At 39.4% G+C, this 21,600-nt stretch overlaps 1 protein-coding gene and 1 pseudogene across 2 annotated transcripts in view; both read left to right on the top strand.

Moving 5' to 3' along the window:
• Positions 1-21,600, top strand: part of RBL1 (RB transcriptional corepressor like 1) — a 56,054-nt gene that overhangs the window by 16,046 nt on the left and 18,408 nt on the right. The window contains exons 7-14 of one of the 2 annotated variants that reach the window (XM_012754865.3): positions 739-788; positions 2,799-2,985; positions 4,838-5,004; positions 14,545-14,657; positions 14,902-15,005; positions 16,621-16,758; positions 18,498-18,662; positions 19,802-19,934. In XM_012754865.3, the coding sequence (XP_012610319.1) occupies positions 739-788; positions 2,799-2,985; positions 4,838-5,004; positions 14,545-14,657; positions 14,902-15,005; positions 16,621-16,758; positions 18,498-18,662; positions 19,802-19,934 (1,057 nt within the window). The other variant, XM_020281943.2, reaches the window with a different exon arrangement.
• LOC105865897 (heterogeneous nuclear ribonucleoprotein A1-like) lies at positions 12,660-14,284 on the top strand (annotated as a pseudogene).

The raw sequence follows: 21,600 nt of genomic DNA, 5'->3' as shown, positions 1-21,600 counted from the left end.
CCTTTTCCATAGACTGCCATTTAATAATGAGCAGCTTTCATTTTTAGGATCACTTGGGGAATTTATTAAAAATGCTGCCTCAGTTCAAGCCTTGAGCTCCATCAATCTGCATTTATAACAAATTTTCCCCTAAGTGATTCTTTTGTTTGTTTTTAATCTCTCCAGATCTACTGTAAGTGACTCTTGTATCACTAAAATCTGGAGACCACTACCATAGACTAATAACCAAGTTTCAAAACATGACTTTAAATGTTTTTTTGTTTTTTAATATTTTATTTGCAGCTGGGCATGTGATTACAGCTCACACCTGTAATCCCAGCACTATAGGAGACCAAGGTGGGAGGATAGCTTAAGGCCAGGAGTTTGAGATCAGCCTAGGCAACAGACCCCATCTCTATCAAAATTTTTTTTAAAAATTTGGCCAGCTTGATAGCTCATACCTGTGGTCCTAGCTACTAGGGAAGCTGAGGTGGGAGGTTTGCTAGAGCCTAAGAATTTGAGGTTACATTGAGCTATGATTATGCCACTGCACTCTAGCCTGGGCAATAGAGAGAGACCCTGTCTCCAAAAACGGGAAAAAAAAGGTTTATTTGCATGCCAAATACTCATCTGAAATAATGTAGTAATTCTGTTTTGTGTCTTTGTTGTAACAGCTAACAATGTGAAAACTTAGATCATTTTATGTTTTGGGGTATGTGTTAATCTACTTAATTATTATATGATAACTTTTCTTCCCAGATTTTAAAAGGAGAATGCCTCCTGGACCTTTCTAGTTTCACTGATAATAGGTAAGTATCTAGCATTAATGGTGTCTGGCATATTACAAACTGCCAATAATGATTTATTGTAATTTGTTAAGCTTAATGATGTTGTGCTATAGAAATGTCCCCTAGAATATAGAGACAGAAATGATTTCAGGAGTTTTGCAGGGCTTTGCCCTGAAGGAATACGTGAACACGTGTTAGTTCACATATCAAAAGCTGCCTCACCTCAGGAGGGCATCTCACAGGTCAGTGGCAGTGCTTTCCAAGGCTACCCTGAGTCTCAAACCTGTTGGCTTGTGCCTAGTTCTGTACAACAAAGCTTGGCATGAGGCCATGGGATGAGAACTGATCAAAAAGTGCCCACCCATCAGACAGACACCTGCAGCTAAAAGCAGTTAGCTTAAGGGACAGTTCCTACTTTACTCCTGACTACCTGTCTCAATCAACAAAAACTAGATAAAGAAATATAGAGCCACTATATTTCTGTTTAACCTTTCTGCTAAGTGAGTTTTTATCTTAGAACTTAGAAGTTTGTCTTAGAAAGATTTTGTAACGGTTTGCTCATGTAGATAGAGTTAATTAAGGGATCTCTAGAAACTTTTTGGGAGACTTTTAACCTTTTAACCTAAAAAAAACCAAACTACCTGTTATTATGTATATCTGTTACCCTTGGCAACCAATCACTATACCAATAAATACTGATGTGAAACTTGGGGCCTCACAGCTTATGGGAATGCTGGAGGTCTCCTGATTCCCCCAACTTTATAAAACCTATACATTATAAAACTGTACTTTTGTCTCTGTGTATTCTTTTATTTTCTATTAGTAGTGACAGTATAACATTATATCAGAATAACTCCTCCTAATTCAAATCCTTCTGCTTTAGTGGCATTGAATGGGTATTGTCACTCACTGAGCCTTGTTGGCGTTATGTACATTTATTTTAAGAAATAGTTGGCATTTAAAACAGCTACTCTCGGCCGGGCGCGGTGGCTCAAGCCTGTAATCCTAGCACTCTGGGAGGCCGAGGCGGGCGGGTTGCTCGAGGTCAGGAGTTCGAAACCAGCCTGAGCAAGAGCAAGACCCCGTCTCTACTATAAATAGAAAGAAATTAATTGGCCAACTAATATATATATATATATGAAATTAGCCGGGCATGGTGGCGCATGCCTGTAGTCCCAGCTACTCGGGAGGCTGAGGCAGAAGGATTGCTTGAGCCCAGGAGTTTGAGGTTGCTGTGAGCTAGGCTGACGCCACGGCACTCACTCTAGCCTGTGCAACAAAGTGAGACTCTGTCTCAAAATAAATAAATAAATAAATAAATAAATAAAATAAAACAGCTACTCTCTCTGGGAGGCTGAGGCAGGCAGATTGTTTGAGCTCCAGAGTTCAAGACCACCCTGAGCAAGAGCGAGACCCTGTCTCTGCTAAAAATAGAAAGAAATTAATTGGCCAACTAAAAAAATGTATAGGAAAAATAAGCTGGGCATAGCGGCGCATGACTGTAGTCTCAGCTACTCGGGAGGCTGAGGCAGGAGGACCACTTGAGCTGGGCTGACGTCGCAGCACTCTAGCCCAGGCAACAGAGTGAGACTCTGTCTCAAAAACAAACAACAACCATAAAAACCAGCTACTCTCCTGAGAAATTATAAATGGACCCATGGACTTTGATTTTGCATTCTTTCATTAATCACCTGATGGCAGACTCAGAATACCCATATTTCAAAGCCATTATTTCTTCCTCAATGATCAGGTATCACTTTCTTTTCCTTAATTACATCCAACTAGTTTTCAGATTGAGTATATATTCTCTTTTCACTCACTTTTCAATTAATTTATTGTTCTGTAGGTGAATGTGAAGAATTTCTATAATCAAATAAGACCCTATGATATTGTTAAATGGGCACAGTTACTAAAAACTAGAAAGTCCTCAGCTTTTCCAGGCTGAGGACTCTAAATCTATCTTTAAGTCAAGATAAATCCATTGTATAATTAAATATTATTCCAGCAGCTTAAAATTAATTCTCTTTGCAGCAAAGCAGTGAACAAAGAGTATGAAGAGTATGTTTTAACTGTTGGTGATTTTGATGAGAGGATCTTTTTGGGAGCAGATGCAGAAGAAGAAATTGGAACCCCTCGAAAGTTCACTGGTGATACGTCATTAGGGAAACTAACAGCTCAGGCTAATGTGGAGTATAACCTTCAACAACACTTTGAAAAAGTAATATAACCTAGCCTGGCCTCAGTCTTGAATGATCTTTTCTTCTTTCTATGTGATTCTACTAACAGCAGAAGGATCTTTCAAGTTAAATCTTGAGTTTCTTCTACTAATTCATATTTCCTATGAAAGCTTGAAAAGGTAATTTGTAAAACTATTTCATTTAGTATTTTTACCTCATTTCTTGTTATTATTCATATTTTATATACATTTTCCCAGCATGCCTGGGTTTATTGGTAAATGTATTTATTTGTCTTTTGACATAAAGAGGAATTTTTGCTTTCTTGCCATTCTTTCTTTGCTTCAACTTAGCCTGTTAGGTTTCTTTAAAATGTAGTTTGCTTTCCTACCCATGGCACAGACTACATGCTTTTCTCTGACTTCAGCTATATAACTCTGGATTTGATTGTTAATGGCCAAGGCTTAATTTTTTATTTATGTATAAAATGGGTTGGAGAATGAGCTCTAATGGAAAATTCATTGGTCTAGAAGAAAACCTACATTAATCCACGCACTGCCATTGTCTTTGTCACCTTAAACAAGTTTTTTAACTTCTCTGGGCTTGTTTCCTCATATGTAAAATTAAAATGTGTATATGTTATGTATATTTCAAACAAGTTTTGTGAAGATAAAATGACATTATAGGCCGGGCGTGGTGGCTCACGCCTGTAATCCTAGCACTCTGGGAGGCCGAGGTGGGCGGATTGCTCGAGGTTGGGAGTTCGAAACCATCCTGAGCGAGACCCCGTCTCTACCAAAAATAGAAAGAAATTAATTGACCAACTAAAAAATATATATATACAAAAAATTAGCTGGGCATGGTGGCGCATGCCTGTAGTCCCAGCTACTTGGGAGGCTGAGGCAGGAGGATCGCTTGAGCCCAGGAGTTTGAGGTTGCTGTGAGCTAGGCTGACGCCACGGCACTCACTCTAGCCAGGGTAACAAAAGTGAGACTCTGTCTCAAAAAAAAAAAAAAAAAAAAAATGACATTATAGGTAGAAAGTGCTTTGAAAAACTGTTATTAAGGCCGGGCACGGTGGCTCATGACTGTAATCCTAGCATTCTGGGAGGCTGAGGCGGGTGGATCATTTGAGCTCAGGAATTTGAGACCAGCCTGAGCAAGATCGAGACCCTGTCTCTACCAAAAATAGAAAGAAATTAATTGGACAGCTAAAAATATATAGAAAAAGTTAACCAGGCATGGTGGCGCATGCCTGTAGTCCCAGCTACTCAGGTGGCTGAGACAGAAGGATTGCTTGAGCCCAAGAGTTTGAGGTTGCTGTGAGCTAGGCTAACCCCACGGCACTCTAGCCTGGGCAACAAAGTGAGACATTGTCTTAAGAAAAAGAAAAACTGTTATTTAAAAATAAGGATATAGGCCGGGCGTGGTGGCTCACGCCTGTAATCCTAGCTCTCTGGGAGGCCAAGGCGGGCGGATTGTTTGAGCTCAGTTGTTCTAAACCAACCTGAGCAAGAGCAAGACCTCGTCTCTACTATAAATAGAAAGAAATTAATTGGCCAACTAATATATATAGAAAAAATTAGCCGGGCATGGTGGCACATGCCTGTAGTCCCAGCTACTTGGGAGGCTGAAGCAGAAGGATTGCTTGAGCCCAGGAGTTCGAGGTTGCTGTGAGCCAGGCTGACGCCACGGCACTCACTCTAGCCTGGGCAACAAAGTGAGACTCTGTCTCAAAAAAAAATAAAAATAAAAAAATAAAGATATTAGCATCGTAATGCTAAAAATTTGGTGGATATTCACCAAACATGAATAAAGAAGATGGTATATATACTGAATTAAATACATAAGGTGGAAGGTAACTTTTTAATCTCACAGATTTTTCTTTTCTGACAGAACAGATCGTTTGCACCTTCTACCCCACTGACAGGACGGCGGTATTTACGAGAAAAAGAAGCAGTTATTACTCCTGTAGCATCAGCCACCCAAAGTGTAAGCCGTTTACAGAGTATTGTTGCTGGATTGAAAAATGCACCAAGTGACCAACTTATAAATATTTTTGAGTATGTACAATACTGTTATTTTTCTAAATGTCTTTTTAAAATTGGATGCCTTATTCCATTCTATTTTTAGTATATTCAGAATTCTTGACCTAGTGGATATAAATCTGGCAAGTTTTACTATACCATTTCAATCATAAAAATATATTGACCTATAGCTAGATAGGAGTACATATTAAAAATTATATATAATAGCCTGGTGTGGTGGTGTGCACCTGTAGTCCCAGCTACTTTTTTTTTCTCTTTAAAGTCTTGCTGTCCTGGGCTAGGGTACAGTGGTATAGTCCTCACTACACCATCAAACTCCAGGGCTCAAGGGATCCGCCTGCTTCAGCTTCGCAAGTAGTTAGAACTACAGACGCACACCACCATGACTGGCTTTTTATTTTTTATTTTTTTAAGAGACAGGGTCGCCTATGTTGCCCAGGCTGAGACCCTGCTCTTTAAAAAAATTATCTATAGGCCAGGCATGGTGGCTCACACCTGTAATCCCAGCACTCTGGGAGGCCGAGGCGGGAGGATTGCTCACGGTCAGGAGTTTGAAACCAGCCTGAGCAAGAGTAAGATTCCATCTCTACTAAATATAGAAACAAATTATTTGGTCAACTAAAAAGATATAGAAAAAATTAGCTGAGCACGGTGGTGCATGCCTGTAGTCCCAGCTACTTGGGAGACTGAGGCAGGAGGATTGCTTGAGCCCTGGAGTTTGAGGTTGCTGTAAGCTAGGCTGACGCCACGGCACTCTAGCCTGGGCAACAGAATGAGAATGTGTCTCAAAAAAAAAATATGTATAATATTATTTCATAGCATTATAGACTTTCAAAGATATGTATATATCTTAAAGTTTATTTAGCTCTTTACCCCTGACTTATGCATGTTTTTCCTTTTATATTAACTTTAAATGAATTAAATCTAATGTCCATCGGATAGGGGACTGGTTACATATTGGTGGTACAGCCATAAAATGGAATTTTATGCAATTTTTTTTCTACAAAAAGGCATGTTTTTTGGTTAAAGATGGTAGAATAGGCCGGGCGTGGTGGCTCACGCCTGTAATCCTAGCACTCTGGGAGGCCGAGGTGGGCGGATTGCTCAAGGTCAGGAGTTCGAAACCAGCCTGAGCGAGACCCCGTCTCTACCAAAAATAGAAATAAATTAATTGACCAACTAAAAATATATATACAAAAAATTAGCCAGGCATGGTGGCGCATGCCTGTAGTCCCAGCTACTCGGGAGGCTGAGGCAGTAGGATCGCTGAGCCCAGGAGATTGAGGTTGCTGTGAGCCAGGCTGATGCCACGGCACTCACTCTAGCCTGGGCAACAAAGTGAGACTCTGTCTCAAAAAAAAAAAAAAAAAGATGGTAGAATAAAGCCAGATCAGAGAACTTTCTTGCCTAATGCCTAATGAAATAAGAGAATAGTAAAAACCAACAAAATATTTATCAGCATCAACCAAATGAGAGGGACATGATTTTATGCCACAAATTTCCAAAATAGAAGTCAAGAAAGAAAATGATGATTCGGGTGCCCACCCCTCAGAAATAGTGTTGGGGAAAGAGGGTATGTTGATAGACTCTTGAGAATGCTCATTAGTACCTCAGATTTGGAGAGAAACAAATGGGGTGAGTAGACAAGTGGGTAAAAAGTCATAGAAGCCGCCGGGCGTGGTGGCTCACGCCTGTAATCCTAGCTCTCTGGGAGGCCGAGGCCGGAGGATTGCTTGAGGTCAGGAGTTCAAAACCAGCTTGAGCAAGAGCGAGACCCCATCTCTAGTATAAATAGAAAGAAATTAATTGGCCAACAAATATATATATATAAAAAAATTAGCCGGGCATGGTGGCGCATGCCTGTAGTCCCAGCTACTCGGGAGGCTGAGGCAGAAGGATTGCTTGAGCCCAGGAGTTTGAGGTTGCTGTGAGCTAGGCTGATGCCACGGCACTCACTCTAGCCTGGGCAACAAAGTGAGACTCTGTCTCAAAAAAAAAAAAAAAAGATGGTAGAATAAAGCCAGATCAGAGAACTTTCTTGCCTAATGCCTAATGAAATAAGAGAATAGTAAAAACCAACAAAATATTTATCAGCATCAACCAAATGAGAGGGACATGATTTTATGCCACAAATTTCCAAAATAGAAGTCAAGAAAGAAAATGATGATTCGGGTGCCCACCCCTCAGAAATAGTGTTGGGGAAAGAGGGTATGTTGATAGACTCTTGAGAATGCTCATTAGTACCTCAGATTTGGAGAGAAACAAATGGGGTGAGTAGACAAGTGGGTAAAAAGTCATAGAAGCCGCCGGGCGTGGTGGCTCACGCCTGTAATCCTAGCTCTCTGGGAGGCCGAGGCCGGAGGATTGCTTGAGGTCAGGAGTTCAAAACCAGCTTGAGCAAGAGCGAGACCCCATCTCTAGTATAAATAGAAAGAAATTAATTGGCCAACAAATATATATATATAAAAAAATTAGCCGGGCATGGTGGCGCATGCCTGTAGTCCCAGCTACTCGGGAGGCTGAGGCAGAAGGATTGCTTGAGCCCAGGAGTTTGAGGTTGCTGTGAGCTAGGCTGATGCCACGGCACTCACTCTAGCCTGGGCAACAAAGTGAGACTCTGTCTCAAAAAAAAAAAAAAAAGATGGTAGAATAAAGCCAGATCAGAGAACTTTCTTGCCTAATGCCTAATGAAATAAGAGAATAGTAAAAACGGCCTCGGCCTCCGGCCTCGGCCTCCCAGAGAGCTAGGATTACAGGCGTGAGCCACCACGCCCGGCGGCTTCTATGACTTTTTACCCACTTGTCTACTCACCCCATTTGTTTCTCTCCAAATCTGAGGTACTAATGAGCATTCTCAAGAGTCTATCAACATACCCTCTTTCCCCAACACTATTTCTGAGGGGTGGGCACCCGAATCATCATTTTCTTTCTTGACTTCTATTTTGGAAATTTGTGGCATAAAATCATGTCCCTCTCATGTCCCTCTGATGCCATGGCACTCACTCTAGCCTAGGCAACAAAGCGAGACTCTGTCTCAAAAAAAAAAAAGAAGTAGAAAAAAAAAAAAGTCATAGAAGCCTTCTTAAGTGAAAGTCCCTGTTTACCACCACCAGGATCCCACTGGAAATAGAACAACTGCCAGGGGCTGCCAATTTCCGACATTCCATGATGATTTGAGGAGAGAGCCTCATAAAACTGGAAGATATCTCTGACTAGGTATAGTGAATCCTGGAATGGGGACATTTAACTAAATCTCAGAAGAGAAAGCAAATCCCTGGTCCTCCAACAAAAGTTGAACATAGTGCCAGCTGAGCTTTCCCCATGTTCCCCAAACCTTTAGGATACAAAAAAGTGGACAGAACAATCCCTAGCATCAGAAATACCTCAGAACAGCGGTCCTCAACCTTTTTGGCACCAGGGACCAGTTTCATGGAAGACAGTTTTTCCACAGACTGTGGTTGAGGGTCTGGGGTGTCATGGGGTGAGGGAGACATGTGTGGTGCAGGGCTCAGGCAGTGATGTACGGCCTGTTTCCTAACAGACTACAATACTAGGCCATGGCCCGGGGGTTGGAGACCATAGCCTCAGAAGATAAGTGTGTTGCTGGTAAGGTAGTAAGACTTTTGTGGAGATCTGCCTTCTATAACATTTGAGTAAATAGGTCTGGACTGAACTGCTCGTTTAAGCATGTATAAGTTGAAAAGATATAACAAGGCAACTATACAAACATTTTATAGCAACAAGAAAAGGAAATAAGTATAGAATGCAAAAGATGAAAAAACCTAGACACAAATAAATGTAAAGACATCTGTGTTCATAGACTGGAAGACTTAATGTTGTTAAAATGTCCATGTCATATAAAAGTGACCAACAGATTCAGTGCAATCCCTATCAAAATCCCAATGTCATTTTTTGGAGACATAAAAGAAAACCTAAAATTTATGCATAATCTCAAAGGACCCTGAATAGTCAAAACGATCTTGAGAAAAAACAAAGCTGTATACTACACACTTTCTCATTTTAAAACCTATTACAAAGCTACAGTAATCAAAACAGTATGGTATTAACCTAAAGACAGACCTGTAGACTAATGGAACAGAGTAGAGAGCCTAGAAATAAATTATCACATACAGGTCATGTAATCTTCGACAAGGGTGCCAGAACTATACAATGGAGAAAGGATAATCTCTTCAACTGGATATCCATGCAAAGAATGAAGATAGACTCTTTTTTTTTTTTTTTTTTTTTGAGACAGAGTCTCACTCTGTCATTCTGGGTAGAACACAGTGGTGTCATCGTAGCTCACAGTAACCTCAAACTCCTGGGCTCAAGTGATCCTCTCACCTCAGCCTCCCGAGTAACTAGGACTATAGGCATGGCTAATTTTTCTCTTCTTAGTGGAGAATGGGGTCTTGCTCTTGCTCAGAATAGTCTCGAACTCCTGAGCTCAAGCAATCCTCCCACCTTGGCCTCCCAGAGTGCTAGGATTTCAGGTGTGAGCCACCACACCTGGCCTGAAGATAGACTCTTATCTTACTTGTTATCGAAAAATTAACTTGAAATGCATTAAAGATCTAAACAAAAGACCTAAAGCTATAAAATTCCTAGAAAAAAACATGAGGAGAAAGTTTTATTGCATTGGAATGAGTGATGATGATTTCTTAACTATGACACCAAAAGCACAGGTAACAAAAGGAAAAATAGATAAATGGGACTATATCAAGCTTAAAAACTTTTACATGGCAAGGAAAACTACCCACAGAGTAAAAAGACAACCTACAGAATGGGAGAAATATTATAATTACAAACTGTATCAGATAAGGGGTTCATACCCAGAATATGTAAAGAACTCCTAGGCCGGGCGCGGTGGCTCACGCCTGTAATCCTAGCTCTCTGGGAGGCAAGCAGATTGCTCGAGGTCGGGAGTTCGAAACCAGCCTGAACAAGAGCGAGACCCTGTCTCTACTATAAATAGAAAGAAACTAATTGACCAACTAATATATATAGAAAAAATTAGCCGGGCATGTTGGCGCATGCCTGTAGTCCCAGCTACTTGGGAGGCTGAGACAGAAGGATCGCTTGAGCCCAGGAGTTTGAGGTTGCTGTGAGCTAGGCTGACGCCACGGCACTCACTCTAGCCTAGGCAAGAAAGCGAGACTCTGTCTCAAAAAAAAAAAAAAAAAAGAAAAAGAACTCCTACAATCCAATAGCAGAAAAGAAATAATTCAGTTAAAAAATGTAAAAGGGCTGGGTAGACATTTCTGCAAAGGAGACAGTGAAGCTCTCCTGCCTTTTCCTGGTGGCTCACTCCTGCCCTCACCACCTATAAACCTAGTTTCTTTTTTTTTTCTTGAGACAGAGTCTCACTCTGTTGCCTGGGCTAGAGTGCAGTGGCGTCAGCGTAGCTCACAGCAACCTCAGACTCCTGGGCTCAGTCCTTCTGCCTCAGCCTCCCGAGTAGCTGGGACTACAGCCATGCGCCACCATGCCCGGCTAATTTTTTCTATATATTTTTAGTTGGCCAATTAATTTCTTTCTATTTTTAGTAGAGACGGGGTCTCGCTCTTGCTTAGAGCTGGTTTCGAACTCTTGACCTTGAGCGATCCTCTCACCTTGGCCTCCCAGAGTGCTAGGATTACAGGCGTGAGCCACCATGCCCAGCCTAGACCTAGTTTCTGTGTCCCTGGTGGGCATGGCACCCCAGAACCTCCACGCCCCTGGCCACTAGTCTGAGGCATCCCTCTTTTATCTCCTGTTTTTCCACTTTGAGCTGGGACACAAATGACAAGAGCATGCAAGCCACCTGTGAAGATGCTTCTCTGTGTAACAGTCGATGTTAGTTGTGTTAGAGTTTTCATTACCTATGCATATGGATGTGGTTGTTATTCTGGGTGGCGTGGCTGTGCAACTGTGACCAGAGCCTCTGGATAAGTTAGTTCCTATGCCATTTAAGGATCATTTGAAGAAGGAGCACAAATCCTGATTTCTATTCAAAAACCATCTATTGATACCTTCTGATGAGATCAAGAAAGAACCAGTACTAAAACTTACAATGTAAGGGTCAGTGACTTGGAAGAAAATCTCAGAAGATGGTGGAGCTCTCTTAAGAAATGCTGTATCACGAACACTCTTGATTGCACAACAGTCAATATTCTGTGGAAACTCACAGACATCCTGAAAGTGAAGACTTAACTTATTCCATCCATCTTTTTCTTTTTTTTTAATTTTATATTTTCTTAGAGACAAGATCTCACTCTGTAGCCCAGGCTGGAGTGCAGTGGTGCTTTCATAGCTCACTGCAGCCTCAAACTCCCTGGCTCAAGCGATCCTCCAGCCTCAGCCTCCTGAGTAGCTAGTATTACAGGTGCCTGCCACCAGGCCTGGCTAATTTTTTTAAATGTTTTTATAGGGATGAGGTCTTGCTATGTCTTTTTCTTTTTACGTGTGTGCAAGAGACAAACATGATAATCTATTTAAGTCCAAAACAACTTTTTCAATAATGACAAAATTAAAATTGTAGGTGATAAGAAAAAGTTAATTTAAAAAAAGAAAAACACCCCTCTGGGAAGCTGGGCAGTGCCTCATGCCTGTAATCCTAGGACTTTGGGAGTCCAAGACAGCAGGATAAATTGAGACCAGCCTGAGCAACATAGCAAAACCTATCTCTACAAAAACAAAAATAAAAAGAAAAATTAACCAGACATGATGGTGCATACCTGTAGTCCTATCAACTTGAAAGGCTGATGCAGAAGGATTTCTTGAGCCTAGGAGTTAAAGGCTACAGTGAGCTATGCTCGTGTCACTGTACTCTAGCCTGGGCAACAGAGTGAGACCCTGTCTCAAAAAAGAAAGAAAGAAAGAAAAAAAAGATGAAAAACAATGAGATGTCACCTCTTATCTGTTAGGATGACCACTATTCCCCATCCCCAAAATAGCCCAGATTGCAAGTCTTGGTAAGGATGTAGAAAAATTGGAACTCTTGCACATTATTGGTAGGATTGTAAAATGCTACAACTGCTATGGAAAACAGTGTAGAGATTTCTCAAAAAATTAAAAATACAATTACTATATGACTCAGCAGTACCACTTCTGGCTATATTTTCAGAAGAATTGAAAACAGTTATTAGTGGGCATGGTGGCACATGTCTATAGTTCCAGCAACTCAGGAGACTGAGATGAGAAGAGCCCAGGAATTTCGGGCTACAATGGGCTATGATCATGCCACTGCACTCCAGCCTGGGCAACAGAGTAAGACCTTGTCTTTAAAAAACAAAATAATAAGAAGAAAATCTTGTCATATCTAAAACATGGATAAACCTTGAGTAAATTATGCTAAGTGAAATAAGCCAATCACAAAAAGACAAATACTGCATGATTCCACTCATATGAGGTATATAAAATAGTCAAACTCATAGAAACAGTTTTTTTACATGTGTAAAAAATGTAACTTTTTATTATATGTAATTTTATATATTATATATAAAATATTTTACATATATAAAGCTTTGTTTACATATAAAGGTTTACAACTAAGAATAGAATTTTGGCTTGTCCCAGTTACTGGGGAGGCTGAAGGGGGAGGATTGCCTGAGCCAAAGAGTTTGAAGCTTCAGTGAGCTATGATCACACCACTGCACTCTAGCCTGGGTGACAGTGAGACTCTGAGTCTTAAAAAACAAAAAACTTTAGCTACTGCCTTTCTGTCCGTGGACGCTGTCGAGGAAGCATCGTTGAAGTCTCTCTTCCCACTGCCGTCATGTCTAAGTCAGAGTCTCCTAAAGAACCCGAACAGCTGCGGAAGCTATTCATCAGAGGATTGAGCTTTGAAACAACCGATGAGAGTCTGATGAGCCATTTTGAGCAATGGGGAACGCTCACAGACTGTGTGGTAATGAGAGATCCAAACACCAAGCGCTCCAGGGGCTTTGGGTTTGTCACGTACACCACTGTGGAGGAGGTGGATGCAGCAATGAATGGACGGCCACACAAGGTGGATGGAAGAGTTGTGGAACCAAAGAGAGCTGTCTCCAGAGAAGATTCTCAAAGACCAGGTGCCCACTTAACTGTGAAAAAGATCTTTGTTGGTGGCATTAAAGAAGACACGGAAGAACATCACCTAAGAGACTATTTTGAACAGTATGGGAAAATTGAAGTGATTGAAATCATGACTGACAGAGGCAGTGGCAAGAAGAGGGGCTTTGCTTTTGTAACCTTTGATGACCATGATTCTGTGGATAAGATTGTCATTCAGAAATACCATACTGTGAATGGCCACAACTGTGAAGTAAGGAAAGCCCTGTCAAAGCAAGAGATGGCTAGTGCTTCATCCAGCCAAAGAGGTCGAAGTGGTTCTGGAAACTTTGGTGGTGGTCGTGGAGGTGGTTTTGGTGGGAATGACAACTTTGGCCATGGAGGAAACTTCAGTGGTCGAGGTGGCTTTGGTGGCAGCCGTGGTGGTGGTGGATATGGTGGCAGTGGGGATGGGTACAATGGATTTGGTAATGATGGAAGCAATTTTGGAGGTGGTGGAAGCTACAATGATTTTGGCAATTACAACAATCAGTCTTCAAATTTTGGACCCATGAAGGGAGGAAATTTTGGAGGCAGAAGCTCTGGCCCCTATGGTGGTGGAGGCCAATACTTTGCCAAACCACGAAACCAAGGTGGCTATGGTGGTTCCAGTAGCAGCAGTAGCTATGGCAGTGGCAGAAGGTTTTAATTATTCCCAGGAAACAAACCTTAGCAGGAGAGGAGAGCCAGAGAAGTGACAGGGAAGCTACAGGTTACAACAGATTTGTGAACTCAGCCAAGCACAGTGGTGGCAGGGCCTAGCTGCTACAAAGAAGACATGTTTTAGACAATACTCATGTGTATGGGCAAAAAACTCGAGGACTATATTTGTGACTAATTGTATAACAGGTTATTTTAGTTTCTGTTCTGTGGAAAGTGTAAAGCATTCCAACAAAGGGTTTTAATGTAGATTTTTTTTTTTTTTTTGCACCCATGCTGTTGATTGCTAAATGTAATAGTCTGATCATGATGCTGAATAAATGTGTCTTTTTTTTTTTTTTTAAATGTGCTGTGTAAAGTTAGTCTACTCTGAAGCCATTTTGGTAAACTTCCCCAAAAGTGTGAAGATAGAATTCCTTCAGGGTGATGCCAGGTTCTATTTGAAATTCATTTACAACCTGCTTGGGTGGAGAAGCCATTGTCTTCAGAAACCTTGATGTAGTTGAACTGATGGTTACTGTTGTGACCTGAAGTTCACCATTAAAAGGGGTCATGCAAGGAAAAATCATGGAATTATTGGTTATAAAGATGATTGTTGGCATATCCTATGCAATATATCTAAATTGAATAATGGTACCAGATAAAAATTATAGATGGGAATGAAGCTTGTGTATCAACCATTATCATGTGTAATCAATAAACGATTTAATTCTCTTGAAAAAAAAAAAAAAACTTTAGCTACTAAAAACCAAGCGAATTTTTGAAAGAAGGAATGTAGGCACTCTGATGTTTTCCTGGTAATTATGTTCCTCTTGTATTTTGTAGATCTTGTATACGTAATCCAATGGAAAACATTATGAAAATAGTGAAAGGAATAGGAGAGACTTTCTGCCAACACTATACTCAATCAACAGATGAACAGCCAGGATCTCACATAGGTAAGAAGCAAAAATAAAAATTGGCACAATTTCATCCCTGTCTGTGAATGTAAAGTATTAAAAAAAAAAAAAAAATTGGCACAATATTGAAGGTTGATATATTGTCCCCTCAAAAGCACAAATTCAAGTTTTTTCCTTGCCTATTTGTCTTCATGTATCAGATTTAAGTGTATATAATTTTTGTTCTTCAGTCCTTAACAACTAAAATTCATGAACTCCTTTTTTCCCTATATTTCCCCTGTAGACTTTGCTGTAAACAGACTAAAGCTGGCAGAAATTTTATATTATAAAATATTAGAGACTGTAATGGTTCAGGAAACACGAAGACTTCATGGAATGGACATGTCAGTAAGTAAATTCACTCTCCCAGCCACTGGCAAGGTCCAAAAGTCTTAGCCTGGAAGCAGTGTTTTGAGATGCTCTATAGGGCATTGTAGAGGTCAGCAGTTTATGGCAAATGAGGCCAAGATGACATTTTTGTTGACTTTGGCACATGCAGGGCTAGCTGTGTATAGGCAGAAATGTGAAATGTGTAAAATTCATCTTTGGTACACAATGCCCTGTTTTTTGGTCCTTCATTCCCAGGTAGTGTTAATGCACCTCCCCCCCCCCCGCCCCAACTATTAAGCCAACTGATAATTAAGATATTTTTCCATACCTCCCAGAATTTTGGATTATAAAATGGTGCAAATTTTTAAAAGTTGCTTCATTTTCTTTGACTATTTGACTTAGTCTAACCACTCTCTACAATAAGCTATGTAAAGTAATTTTTCTATAAGTCAAAACTTGCATATGATCTTTCAGTTTGCTCTTCCCTCCTTTTTTCTCTCTGTAGTCAGTCATTCAGGAGTCTTCTGACCTCCTATTTCAATAGGAAGAGGTTGACATCTAAGAATGCTACATAACTATTATAATAGAATTTCTCTTTGTTTTCATCTAGAGATTTTCTTCATATCTCTTCTGTATTGATTACCCTCTATTTTGGGGGGTTCTATACATTTCTCTTTTGTAGTTTACCCTAACATCTTGATGGAACATACATTCCCATGGCTTTTGGAGAAAGAAGTAAATTTTTTAACTTTTTATTTTAAAATAATTATAAATTCACAGAGTTGCAAAAATAGTACAGAGAAGTCCCAGGTACCCTTTACCCAGTTTCCCCTAGTGTTTACAATTTATAATATCAAAACCAGGAAATTAACATTGAAACAGTGTATATCTGTCTATACTATTGTATCACATGTGTAGATTATAAAGCCACCACCAAATTCAAGATACAGAATTATTCTGTAACCACAAAGATCTTCCTCATACTGCCCTATATAGTCATACTTCCCTAAGCCACTGCTGTTTTCCATTTCTATACTTTATAAGACATTCTATATGAATTCAATTTTTAAAATTATGTTGAAGTTATTTTATGTACCAGGATATGCTATATCTTGGTAAATGTTCTGTGGATGCTTGAAAAGAATGTATACAGTAAATTCTCAATGTTGTCAGTAGGTTCTTGGAAACTGTGACTTAAGGCAAAATGATGTCTAATGAAACAAATTTTATCATAGGCTAATTGATATAAATAAGAATTAAGGCCGGGTGCAGTGGCTCATGCCTATAATCCTAGCACTCTGGGAGACAGAGGTGGGCGGATTGCTTGAGGTCAGGAGTTCGAAACCAGCCTGAGCAAGAGCGAGATCCCGCCTCTACTATAAATAGAAAGAAATTAATTGGCCAACTAATATATATATAGAAAAAATTAGCCGAGCATGGTGGTGCACGCCTATAGTCCCAGCTACTTGGGAGGCTGAGGCAGAAGGATTGCTTGAGCCCAGGAGTTTGAGGTTGCTGTGAGCTAGGCTGACGCCACGGCACTCACTCTAGCCTGGGCAACAAAGCGAGACTCTTTCTCAAAAAAAAAAAAAGAATTAAGTTTAATTAAACTGTGGTCTTTCTCTTTCCCAAGGTTCTTTTAGAGCAAGATATATTTCATCATTCCTTGATGGCTTGTTGTTTGGAAATTGTGCTCTTTGCCTACAGCTCACCTCGTACATTTCCTTGGGTTATTGAAGTTCTTGATTTGCAACCATTTTACTTTTATAAGGTGAGAAGAGGGCAAAGTTCAGTTATGGTGTACTCATATAAACCTTGTATTTATCTTAGTGCTAAAGAGACACTGTTGTAATGTCTGAAAAATATTTTCAGATGTGTTCTAAAAATATATATTCCTTTTGGGTGAAATCCAGAACAAAAAGGAGAGTATGTAGATATCAGTAAATTAAGCCAATCTCACAGCTTCAGTTCTTTTTCTTTCACTGACTTGCAAATATGACCTGGAAATAAGTACGTCAAAGGTTCCATATTTGTGAATGAAAATGATAATCCCATTAAACAGGTGGAGCATAATGAAGAACAAAAAACACTTTCTACCAAGAGAAAGAAAAGGCCTAAAATTGATTGTGATGATGGTCTAACTAAAGAAGCTGTCATAACAGATTCTGCTTCTTCCCCAAATTTGAGCTAATTCAGTGTAGATGAATCTTATTTACCCTGCCTTTTTTTTTTGCTAGAACTACTTTTATTAACCTTTTTCTGTAGAATATGTAGAATGTATATATCACAGCTATTGAGCTATGTCATCACAGTCAATAACATTTAATCATCACAATCAATAACATTTAACATTACCTAGTATCCAAATTTAAGAATAATGCTACTGTTATGCCTATTTGCATGATTTAGTTAATATTTAGTCATCTGGGCTACTTTCAAACTACTGATGCAGATTATTAGAAAGCTTCTCTGTTTGAATTGTTGACTGCCTGTGATTAAAATATAGTGATTCTGTATACTTATTTTAATGTTGATGTGTATACTCAGCTTTTGCCATTAGGAAAAGTTTAGTTTTTGCCCACAACCTAATAGCAATTTGTTTTTATTTGTAGCATCCTCATTTTATTCAAGGAGCTAAATGCTGGCTGGATGTGGTAGCTCATGATATAATCCTAGCACTTTGGGAGGCTGAGGCAGAAGGATCACCTGAGGCTAGGAGTTCAAGACCAGCCTGGGCTATAATGAGATCCATGTTTACAAAACATAGAAAAATGAGCTGTCCGTGAGGCATGAACCTGTAGTCTCAGCCACTTGGGAGGCTGAGGCAGGAGGATCACTTGAGCCCAGAAGTTTGAGGATGCGGTGAGCTATGATGATACCACTGCACTCTAGCCCAGGCAACAGAGTAAGACCCTACCTCAAAAAAAAAAAACAAAACCAAAGAAGCTTAATGCCTTTGTTTTTTTAATCACATAAATGATATATACTCATTGAAGAAAACCAGAAATTACACATCAATATAAATATTAAAATCACATATTATAATCTAATTGTTAATTATCAGTATTAGTATTTTTGTGCATATACTTACACTTTGTTCTAGGTATTTTCTCTTATTAAAATGGAATTATAGTATATATAAGGAAAGTTATTGTGAGTAGTTTATTCATTCTGTTATTTTGAAATATTGGGAAGAATAATTGGAAAGGAATAGTGCATTCAGAATAGAACTGGACTGGCAACTGAACAGCTAACTTCTACCACTTTTGAGCTATTGACCAATTTCCACCTATTAGTGCCTCAGCTTTTCATATATAAAATAAAACATGAAAAACAGAAGTGTGGGTAAAAGATATTTTAAAGACCTTAAAGCTCCTTTATAAATTAGAAGATACTAGTAAGCCAAAGAATTATGATTCACAGGTGGCATCAGTTCTTTGTCAAAGAATAAGCCCAGAGTTGAATTGACTGCTAGAAACCACATTGTCTTCTCAATTTTCTCCTCTCCAGGTTATTGAGGTGGTAATTCGCTCAGAGGATGGGCTCTCAAGGGACATGGTGAAACACTTGAACAGCATCGAAGAACAGATTTTGGAGAGTTTAGCATGGAGTCATGATTCTGCACTATGGGAGGCCCTCCAGGCTTTTGCAAACAAAGTTCCTACCTGTGAAGAAGTAAGTTAGGGCAAGGCTGATAATCTCATCATTTAAAAGATAGCTTTATTGAGATTATGGTTGATTGGACAATCTTCAGTATTCATCAGTATATTTCAATTGTAGAACTTTGAACTCCTTCAAGTTCAAAAAAAAGCTTGAAGGAGAAGGCTATGAGTTGAAGCCCTTGCTCTTATTACTTAGTAGTAGTGTGACCTTGGGCAAATTTCACATTCTGATCCTCAGTTATCCCATCCCAAAATGGAGAATGACAGTGCCTCCCTCACAAGTTTACTTCTAGTGATCAGTGACTTATGTAGATAAACTATAAGGTTAAGTGAAATGAGCTCTTTTCATATATCTGATAACATTAACAATTGAGGTCAGGTGCAGTGGCGCATGCTTGTAATCCCAGCACTTTGGGAGGCTGAGGCAGGAGGATTACTTGAGGCCAGGAGTTCAAGACCAGCCGTTATACAATACAGCAAGACACCATCTCTACAAAAAATAAAAATAATTAGTCAGGTGTGGTGGCAGGTGCCTGCAGTCCCAGCTATTCGGGAGGCTGAGGCAGGAAGATTGCTTAAGCCCAGGAGTTTGCAGTGAGCTATGATCACACAACTGTACACCAGCCTGGGCAACAGAGTGAGACCCTGTCCCTAAAAAAAAAAAAAAAACAACAAAAAAACGCATGCTATGCAAGTTGTTATATTTTGTGAAGAAGTAAGAAGGAAAGGGAAATATTAATAAAACAGTAGAAGAGGTGGGTGCAGTGGCTCGTGCTTGTAATCCTAGCACTCTGGGAGGCCTAGGCAAGAGAATTGCTTGAGTCCAGGAGTTCAAGACCAACCTGAGCAAGAGTGAGACCCTGTCTCTACAAAAAAATAGAAAAATTAGCTAGGCATGTTGGTATCTGCCTGTAGTCCCAGCTACTCAGGAGGCTGAGGCAGGAGGATCACTTGAGTCCAGGAGTTTGAGGTTGCTATGAGCTATAATGATGCCACTATAATCTAGCCTGAGTTACAGAGATCCTATCTCAAAAAAAAAAAAAAAAGAAGTTAAGAAAACCTTTTTTCTTGGTTTGTTTTTTTTTTTTTTTTCTATTTCAAGTTTTAATCAATGAGTTTATCTGTAAAGCAAAGGGGTTTTGTTTTCTACAGGTTATATTCCCAAATAACTTTGAAACAGTAAATGGAGGAAATGTTCAGGGACATCTTCCTATGATGCCAATGTCTCCTATAATGCATCCAAGAGTCAAGGAAGTTCGGACCGATAGTGGGAGTCTTCGAAGGGGTAGGTTCAACGTTGTAATAATAAAGAAAAAGTAACAAAGATCTTTTTTTTCAGAGAAAATTTTAAATCTTTGAATACATTATTAAGAAATCTAATTTATTAATCAGGATTCAAAAAGGGGCTTGATACTTGTGCCATCACCCTTTTGTGGTTCATTGTATATTTTTTTTATATTGCATTAGTGGAATTTTGAATATAATCTTTAAAATTGCTATATCATTTTTTGTAGAAATAATATTTTGGACTTTTGATAAATGTTTACAATCTTTCTTCAATACTAATGGAAAATTATTTAAATAAGCTAAAGCCAGGTGGCATGCACCTGTAGTCACAGCAACTAAGGAGGCTAAGGTGGGAGAATTATGAGTTAGAGCCAAGCCTGAGCAAAATAGTGAGACCCTGTCTCCAAAAATAATAGAAGATAGCTAAACAGCTACTTTTACAAATTTGACAAAAAGTTCTATTCTTCCTTTGTCTGTGTACATCTCTGTAGAAAAATAGTTAAGGCAAAACAGGATACTCATATTCTCTTTGGGATGCTTAAGTTCATCTAATAAAAGACATATCTACACTGTCTTAAAATAGTTCGTTTTGAGCCTTACCAATAGGAAGATTTTAGTGCATTCTTTCTTAGTTTCTCCTGTCATCTAGCAAACTGATATGTGCATCTTCTGGATTATATAGCTCTTGGATTTTTTTTTTAAATCAGTAAAGAAAATCTCCTGACTATACATTGTTCCTGAACAATCCTTAGATGAGCAGGTATTCAGGTTATATAGTAAGGTACATACATTTATGGACCGTATGTGTATGTTTGTGCAGTCTTTACATGCAGTGCAGAATCATAAAAATGTGCAAGCTAGGAATGCAAAACAATCTTTTTTTTTTAAGAAATAAGGTCTCACTCTGTCACCTAGACTGCAGTGCAGTGGCATGATCATAGCTCACTGTAGCCTTGAGCTCCTGAGCTGAAGCAATCCTCCCGCCTCAGCCTCCCAAATAGCTGGGACTATAGGTATGCACCACCACACTCAACTAATTTTTTTTTTACTTTTGGGTAGAAACAGGGTCTCACTGTGTTGCTAAGGCTGGTCTCAAGCTCCTGGCTCCAAATGTTCCTCTGCCTTGGCCTCCCAAAGTGCTGGGATTCAGGAGTGAAGCACTGTCCCAGGCCTCAAAGCAATCTTAATAAAAGGGAATTATTACAATTATTTTGTGAACTTTACAAATCTTGTCAAAATATTAAAAACACTTCTTACTGCCAGTTATTAATGTTTAATGAAATGAAAAAATAGTATAAATATTTATTTGGTACACTATAATTTAAAACATTATAAACCATGAGAATTATTTTCTTTCTTTTTAAAACACTTACCAAGAATAGTTTAAGCAGTGCTTGCTGCTTTCTTCTCAAATAACTTAAAACTAAGTGAGCATCTTTTCTGTGCCTTGAAAAATTATCATGATCCTTTCTAAGTTTGGATCAGCTTATCATTTGTATACTCATTAAATTTCTATTGAGTGTCCACTATAGCTTTTCCAGTACTGTGCTAAGGAAAGATCATTTTGAGGGGTTTGCAGCTAATTTCATGGCTGTAACTCAAGTCTTCCCTTGGAATGTCAGCTTTGAAAGTGCCTAGTCAGATTCAAGAGCTGGCTTGGATTT

Source organism: Microcebus murinus, chromosome 16 (genome assembly GCF_040939455.1).
Source record: "Microcebus murinus isolate Inina chromosome 16, M.murinus_Inina_mat1.0, whole genome shotgun sequence".
In the NCBI taxonomy this organism is placed as follows: domain Eukaryota; kingdom Metazoa; phylum Chordata; class Mammalia; order Primates; family Cheirogaleidae; genus Microcebus; species Microcebus murinus.
This window is presented reverse-complemented; position numbering and strand designations above follow the sequence as displayed.